Genomic DNA, 8377 nt, shown 5'->3' on the forward strand with positions numbered 1-8377 from the left:
ACCCAGGTATATTACCACCTGTTCTGTCTCTCTCTCTCTTCAACCCAGGTATATTACCACCTGTTCTGTCTCTCTCTCATCAACCCAGGTATATTACCACCTGTTCTGTCTCTCTTCAACCCAGGTATATTACCACCTGTTCTGTCTCTCTCTCTTCAACCCAGGTATATTACTACCTGTTCTGTCTCTCTCTCTTCAACCCAGGTATATTACCACCTGTTCTGTCTCTCTTCAACCCAGGTATATTACCACCTGTTCTGTCTCTCTTCAACCCAGGTATATTACCACCTGTTCTGTCTCTCTCTTCAACCCAGGTATATTACCACCTGTTCTGTCTCTCATCAACCCAGGTATATTACCACCTGTTCTGTCTCTCTTCAACCACCTGTTCTGTCTCTCTTCAACCCAGGTATATTACCACCTGTTCTGTCTCTCTTCAACCCAGGTATATTACCACCTGTTCTGTCTCTCATCAACCCAGGTATATTACCACCTGTTCTGTCTCTCTTCAACCCAGGTATATTACCACCTGTTCTGTCTCTCATCAACCCAGGTATATTACCACCTGTTCTGTCTCTCTCTCATCAACCCAGGTATATTACCACCTGTTCTGTCTCTCTCTCTTCAACCCAGGTATATTACCACCTGTTCTGTCTCTCTCTCTTCAACCCAGGTATATTACCACCTGTTCTGTATCTCTCTCTTCAACCCAGGTATATTACCACCTGTTCTGTCTCTCTCTCTTCAACCCAGGTATATTACCACCTGTTCTGTCTCTCTTCAACCCAGGTATATTACCACCTGTTCTGTCTCTCTCTCTTCAACCCAGGTATATTACCACCTGTTCTCTCTCTCTTCAACCCAGGTATATTACCACCTGTTCTGTCTCTCTTCAACCCAGGTATATTACCACCTGTTCTGTCTCTCTTCAACCCAGGTATATTACCACCTGTTCTGTCTCTCTTCAACCCAGGTATATTACCACCTGTTCTGTCTCTCTCTCTTCAACCCAGGTATATTACCACCTGTTCTGTCTCTCTCTCTCTCCAACCCAGGTATATTACCACCTGTTCTGTCTCTCTCTCTTCAACCCAGGTATATTACCACCTGTTCTGTCTCTCTCTCTTCAACCCAGGTATATTACCACCTGTTCTGTCTCTCTCTTCAACCCAGGTATATTACCACCTGTTCTGTCTCTCGCTCTCTTCAACCCAGGTATATTACCACCTGTTCTGTCTCTCTCTCATCAACCCAGGTATATTACCACCTGTTCTGTCTCTCTCTCTCTTCAACCCAGGTATATTACCACCTGTTCTGTCTCTCTCTCTCTTCAACCCAGGTATATTACCACCTGTTCTGTCTCTCTCTCTCTTCAACCCAGGTATATTACGACCTGTTCTGTCTCTCTCTCATCAACCCAGGTATATTACCACCTGTTCTGTCTCTCTTCAACCCAGGTATATTACCACCTGTTCTGTCTCTCTCTCATCAACCCAGGTATATTACCACCTGTTCTGTCTCTCTCTCTTCAACCCAGGTATATTACCACCTGTTCTGTCTCTCTTCAACCCAGGTATATTACCACCTGTTCTGTCTCTCTCTCTTCAACCCAGGTATATTACCACCTGTTCTGTCTCTCTCTCATCAACCCAGGTATATTACCACCTGTTCTGTCTCTCTCTCTTCAACCCAGGTATATTACCACCTGTTCTGTCTCTCTCTCTTCAACCCAGGTATATTACCACCTGTTCTGTCTCTCTCTCTTCAACCCAGGTATATTACCACCTGTTCTGTCTCTCTCTCTTCAACCCAGGTATATTACCACCTGTTCTGTCTCTCTCTCTTCAACCCAGGTATATTACCACCTGTTCTGTCTCTCTCTCATCAACCCAGGTATATTACCACCTGTTCTGTCTCTCTCTTCAACCCAGGTATATTACCACCTGTTCTGTCTCTCTCTCTCAACCCAGGTATATTACCACCTGTTCTGTCTCTCTCTCATCAACCCAGGTATATTACCACCTGTTCTGTCTCTCTCTCTTCAACCCAGGTATATTACCACCTGTTCTGTCTCTCTCTTCAACCCAGGTATATTACCACCTGTTCTGTCTCTCTCTTCAACCCAGGTATATTACCACCTGTTCTGTCTCTCTCTTCAACCCAGGTATATTACCACCTGTTCTGTATCTCTCTTCAACCCAGGTATATTACCACCTGTTCTGTCTCTCTCTCTTCAACCCAGGTATATTACCACCTGTTCTCTCTCTCTTCAACCCAGGTATATTACCACCTGTTCTGTCTCTCTTCTTCAACCCAGGTATATTACCACCTGTTCTGTCTCTCTTCAACCCAGGTATATTACCACCTGTTCTGTCTCTCTCTCAACCCAGGTATATTACCACCTGTTCTGTCTCTCTCTCTTCAACCCAGGTATATTACCACCTGTTCTGTCTCTCTCTCTTCAACCCAGGTATATTACCACCTGTTCTGTCTCTCTTCAACCCAGGTATATTACCACCTGTTCTGTCTCTCTCTCTTCAACCCAGGTATATTACCACCTGTTCTGTCTCTCTCTTCAACCCAGGTATATTACCACCTGTTCTGTCTCTCTCTTCAACCCAGGTATATTACCACCTGTTCTGTCTCTCTCTCTCAACCCAGGTATATTACCACCTGTTCTGTCTCTCTCTCATCAACCCAGGTATATTACCACCTGTTCTGTCTCTCTCTTCAACCCAGGTATATTACCACCTGTTCTGTCTCTCTCTCTTCAACCCAGGTATATTACCACCTGTTCTGTCTCTCTTCAACCCAGGTATATTACCACCTGTTCTGTCTCTCTCTCTTCAACCCAGGTATATTACCACCTGTTCTGTCTCTCTCTCATCAACCCAGGTATATTACCACCTGTTCTGTCTCTCTCTCTTCAACCCAGGTATATTACCACCTGTTCTGTCTCTCTCTCTTCAACCCAGGTATATTACCACCTGTTCTGTCTCTCTTCAACCCAGGTATATTACCACCTGTTCTGTCTCTCTCTCTTCAACCCAGGTATATTACCACCTGTTCTGTCTCTCTTCAACCCAGGTATATTACCACCTGTTCTGTCTCTCTCTCTTCAACCCAGGTATATTACCACCTGTTCTGTCTCTCTCTCTCAACCCAGGTATATTACCACCTGTTCTGTCTCTCTCTCTCAACCCAGGTATATTACCACCTGTTCTGTCTCTCTCAACCCAGGTATATTACCACCTGTTCTGTCTCTCTCTCTTCAACCCAGGTATATTACCACCTGTTCTGTCTCTCTTCAACCCAGGTATATTACCACCTGTTCTGTCTCTCTTCAACCCAGGTATATTACCACCTGTTCTGTCTCTCTTCAACCCAGGTATATTACCACCTGTTCTGTCTCTCATCAACCCAGGTATATTACCACCTGTTCTGTCTCTCTTCAACCCAGGTATATTACCACCTGTTCTGTCTCTCTCTCTTCAACCCAGGTATATTACCACCTGTTCTGTCTCTCTCTCTTCAACCCAAGTATATTACCACCTGTTCTGTCTCTCTTCAACCCAGGTATATTACCACCTGTTCTGTCTCTCTCTCTCTTCAACCCAGGTATATTACCACCTGTTCTGTCTCTCTTCAACCCAGGTATATTACCACCTGTTCTGTCTCTCTCTCTTCAACCCAGGTATATTACCACCTGTTCTGTCTCTCTCTCTTCAACCCAGGTATATTACCACCTGTTCTGTCTCTCTCTCTTCAACCCAGGTATATTACCACCTGTTCTGTCTCTCTTCAACCCAGGTATATTACCACCTGTTCTGTCTCTCTATACTTTAAAGCAGGATTAATCAGTAAGCCAGCTGTTTTGCCTAAATATTATGAAATAACATTTTTTTAAATTTTTTAGAATGATAAGCTTGAAATGGGCATGGTCTTATTGACTCAAATAATCAGTTTAAACAGTTTAGCATTCTTAATTAACCAGCAAATCAATAGTTATTTCTATTGTTTCTAAATGTTAACTGCCAACTCATTGATCTTGCCTTGCAGTATACCCCTCTGTCTCATCTTCATTGGGGCACAGGGGTCAGGGCCGGGGTCAGGGCCAAGGAGGTGTGTGTGTGTGTGCGTGCGTGCGTGCGTGTGTGTGTGTGTGTGCGCGCGTGCGTGTGTGCGTGCGCGTGCGTGCGCGCGCGCGCGCGTGTGTGTGTGTGTGTGTGTGTGTGTGTGTGTGTGCGCGCGTGCGTGCGTGTGCGTGTGCGTGTGCGTGTGTGCGTGCGCGTGCGCGTGTGTGTGTGTGTGGCCAATGAGGTGTTAATGTTTATTTGTTCAACCCGTTGACATCCTGTGGAACCATCCCCTCCGTAACAGCCCTCTTAGACTCCACAATCTAGATGGGGAGGGGGATTAGAGAGAGAAGAAGAGACAAAATAATACAGGAAAAGAGAGAGAGAGAGACACAGTTAGACACTACCAAATAATAATGGTTTAATTTCAAGCTAAAGTGTACTGTTAGCTAGCTAGCGTTAGCTGGCTGGCTCCCTAGCTAAAGTGTACTGTTAGCTAGCTAACGTTAGCTGGCTGGCTCCCTAGCTAAAGTTACGTGTATGATGTTATTATTCATATCCCAGAGCCATTTGTTTTGCTATTTAGAGCCTAATGTTAGCTAGCTAACATTTGAACCTGGTTGGTTAGCTCCCAGCAGATTCATGCAGGGTAGTAACGACAAGATTTGGCACTATGTTCATTATTGTTTAAAACTAGCTAACGTTATCTGGCTGGTTCGTTAGGTAAAGTTACATGACATGTGTGATCTTACACGTTGTTTACCTAGCCTGGTTAATTGTTTACCTAGCCTGGTTAATTGTTTACCTAGCCTGGTTAATTGTTTACCTAGTCTGGTTCATTGTTTACCTAGTCTGGTTCATTGTTTACCTAGTCTGGTTCATTGTTTACCTAGTCTGGTTCATTGTTTACCTAGCTAGGTTCATTGTTTACCTAGTCTGGTTCATTGTTTATCTAGCCTGGTTCATTGTTTACCTAGTCTGGTTCATTGTTTACCTAGTCTGGTTCATTGTTTACCTAGTCTGGTTCATTGTTTACCTAGCCTGGTTCATTGTTTACCTAGCCTGGTTCATTGTTTACCTAGTCTGGTTCATTGTTTACCTAGTCTGGTTCATTGTTTACCTAGCCTGGTTCATTGTTTACCTAGCCTGGTTCATTGTTTTGTCCTAGCCTGGTTCATTGTTTACAGTCTGGTTCATTGTTTACCTAGTCTGGTTCATTGTTTACCTAGTTGGTTCATTGTTTACCTATTGTTTACCTAGCCTGGTTCATTGTTTACTAGCCTGGTTCATTGTTTACATTGTTCATTCAACCAACTGAGCTACAGAAGGACCATTAGCATTGGTTTGTTTACCTAGTCTGGTCTTGTTTACCAGTCTGTTGTTTACCTAGCCTGGTTCATTGTTTACCTAGTCTGGTTCATTGTTTACCTAGTCTGGTTCATTGTTTACCTAGTCTGGTTCATTGTTTACCTAGTCTGGTTCATTGTTTACCTAGTCTGGTTCATTGTTTACCTAGCCTGGTTCATTGTTTACCTAGTCTGGTTCATTGTTTACCTAGTCTGGTTCATTGTTTACCTAGTCTGGTTCATTGTTTACCTAGTCTGGTTCATTGTTTACCTAGTCTGGTTCATTGTTTACCTAGTCTGGTTCATTGTTTACCTAGCCTGGTTCATTGTTTACCTAGTCTGGTTCATTGTTTACCTAGTCTGGTTCATTGTTTACCTAGTCTGGTTCATTGTTTACCTAGTCTGGTTCATTGTTTACCTAGCTAGCTAGGTTCATTGTTTACCTAGTCTGGTTCATTGTTTACCTAGCCTGGTTCATTGTTTACCTAGTCTGGTTCATTGTTTACCTAGTCTGGTTCATTGTTTACCTAGTCTGGTTCATTGTTTACCTAGTCTGGTTCATTGTTTACCTAGCCTGGTTCATTGTTTACCCAGCTAGCTAGGTTCATTGTTTACCTAGCCTGGTTCATTGTTTACCTAGTCTGGTTCATTGTTTACCTAGTCTGGTTCATTGTTTACCTAGTCTGGTTCATTGTTTACCTAGTCTGGTTCATTGTTTACCTAGTCTGGTTCATTGTTTACCTAGTCTGGTTCATTGTTTACCTAGCTAGGTTCATTGTTTACCTAGCCTGGTTCATTGTTTACCTAGCCTGGTTCATTGTTTACCTAGTCTGGTTCATTGTTTACCTAGTTTACCTGGTTCATTGTTTACCTAGTCTGGTTCATTGTTTACCTAGTCTGGTTCATTGTTTACCTAGTCTGGTTCATTGTTTACCTAGTCTGGTTCATTGTTTACCTAGTCTGGTTCATTGTTTACCTAGTCTGGTTCATTGTTTACCTAGTCTGGTTCATTGTTTACCTAGTCTGGTTCATTGTTTACCTAGTCTGGTTCATTGTTTACCTAGTCTGGTTCATTGTTTACCTAGTCTGGTTCATTGTTTACCTAGCTAGCTAGGTTCATTGTTTACCTAGTCTGGTTCATTGTTTACCTAGCTAGCTAGGTTCATTGTTTACCTAGTCTGGTTCATTGTTTACCTAGTCTAGTCTTTATTGGGGTCCAATCTTTATTCACGCATTGGGAGAAACAAGTATAGAAAATCTACATACAGAATTCTGCAGAATGATCCTAAATCTCCAAAAGCACCAAATATAATAATAATAATAATAATAATAATAATAATAATAAAAATAATGCAGAACGGAACTCTGCAGATTCCCTTTCATTGCAAATATTAAAGAAAAGGACATTAAGCCCTAAAACATCCTTACAATTCAGAGCCCAAGAGCTGAACCCTGAAAAGAGTCCCCTATGTCAGCTGTTATAAACACTAAACAACTATTATCCAAACACACAAGGAAATCAACCAAATTGTTACAGAAATTAAAACCTCATATTTGACAAATTGGGGAAATGAAACAAACACAGAATGAACTCGATCTACTCTGTCCGAGATACAAAACAGAGAAAGACCAAACACAGAATGAACTCGATCTACTCTGTCCGAGATACAAAACAGAGAAAGACCAAACACAGAATGAACTCGATCTACTCTGTCAGAGATACAAAACAGAGAAAGACCAAACACAGCCTCAGCGATTGAAAAAGGGAGACACATTTAGACATGGCCGCCCAAAGAGGAGTGTCTACCTGGTCGCCCGAACAACAGGGGAGGTAGAGAAAGAGATGCACTGCCTCCTCTACAACCATATAAGATTTTCAAGAAAATATCTGAATCGATTCTCTGAGGGAGAAACCGCAGGTATTAGTGCCAGATATGTGAGTGATTGCCAATAGCCTGAGGGTTTAATACCCAGAATAACTCACCTGGAAGTTGTGGCTGAATCCTACGATGCTCTGCATGTTGTAACTGTAGTAGCCCAGAACATACTCTCCAGCCACTAGTGGGACGTCATCCTTATTCACACACACCTACACACACACACACACACACACACACACACACACACACACACACACACACACACACTAGCACTGGTTCATTGTTTACACACACACACACACACACACACACACACACACACACACACACACACACACACACACACACACACGTTAATACAGGATATTAGGACATGAGACAATATCCTGAACAATACTCAATAACACACTTTATTCTGTTACCTGCATGACCTCGTTGACCTCTGCTAGTTCACCTTTGACCCAGACAAAGGTAGCGTAATCCGACGCAGTCTTAAAACCCACCTGCAGAGGGAGAAATACATAAACAGTTCATACCAAACACACACACACACACACACAGTTGATACAACACACACACACACACACACACACACACACACACACACACACACACACACACACACACACACACACACACACACACACACACACACACACACACACACACACACACACACACACACACGTTTACAGATCAGAAACATCAGAGCATGAAAGATAGGATGGGGTCCATCAGACCTTTCTCTCCCTCACATGTTTACAAATCTGTCTGTCTGTTTATCTCTCTCCCCCACCTCTCTCTCTATCTCTCTCCCACTCGCTCCACCTCCTCCACCTCTCTCTCTCTCTCCCCCACCTCTCTCCCCTCTCTCTCTCCCCCACCTCCGTCCCTCTCTCTCTCTCTCCCCCACCTCTCCCTCTCCCACTTCTGTCCCCCCACCTCCCTCTCTCCTCTGGTTCCCCCACCCCTCTCTCTCTCTCTCTCTCTCTCTCTCTCTCTACTCTCATTGTCCACCTCACTCTCTCTCCCACCTCTCTCTCTCTCCCACCTCTCTCTCTCCCACCTCTCTCTC

At 43.5% G+C, this 8377-nt stretch overlaps 1 protein-coding gene across 1 annotated transcript in view; it reads right to left on the reverse strand.

Moving 5' to 3' along the window:
• Window positions 1-4261: 4261 nt before the first annotated feature.
• inpp5kb (inositol polyphosphate-5-phosphatase Kb) overlaps window positions 4262-8377 on the reverse strand; it is a 37217-nt gene continuing 33101 nt past the window's right edge. The window contains exons 9-11 of the mRNA XM_046317111.1: window positions 7725-7805; window positions 7407-7511; window positions 4262-4399 (exon numbers count right to left, since the gene is read on the reverse strand). Coding sequence (XP_046173067.1) covers window positions 4331-4399; window positions 7407-7511; window positions 7725-7805 — 255 coding nt within the window. The 3' untranslated portion in view covers window positions 4262-4330. The remainder of the gene's footprint in view (window positions 4400-7406; window positions 7512-7724; window positions 7806-8377) is intronic.

The sequence above is a fragment of the Oncorhynchus gorbuscha genome, linkage group LG20, assembly GCF_021184085.1.
Source record: "Oncorhynchus gorbuscha isolate QuinsamMale2020 ecotype Even-year linkage group LG20, OgorEven_v1.0, whole genome shotgun sequence".
NCBI classification, from domain to species: Eukaryota; Metazoa; Chordata; class Actinopteri; order Salmoniformes; family Salmonidae; genus Oncorhynchus; species Oncorhynchus gorbuscha.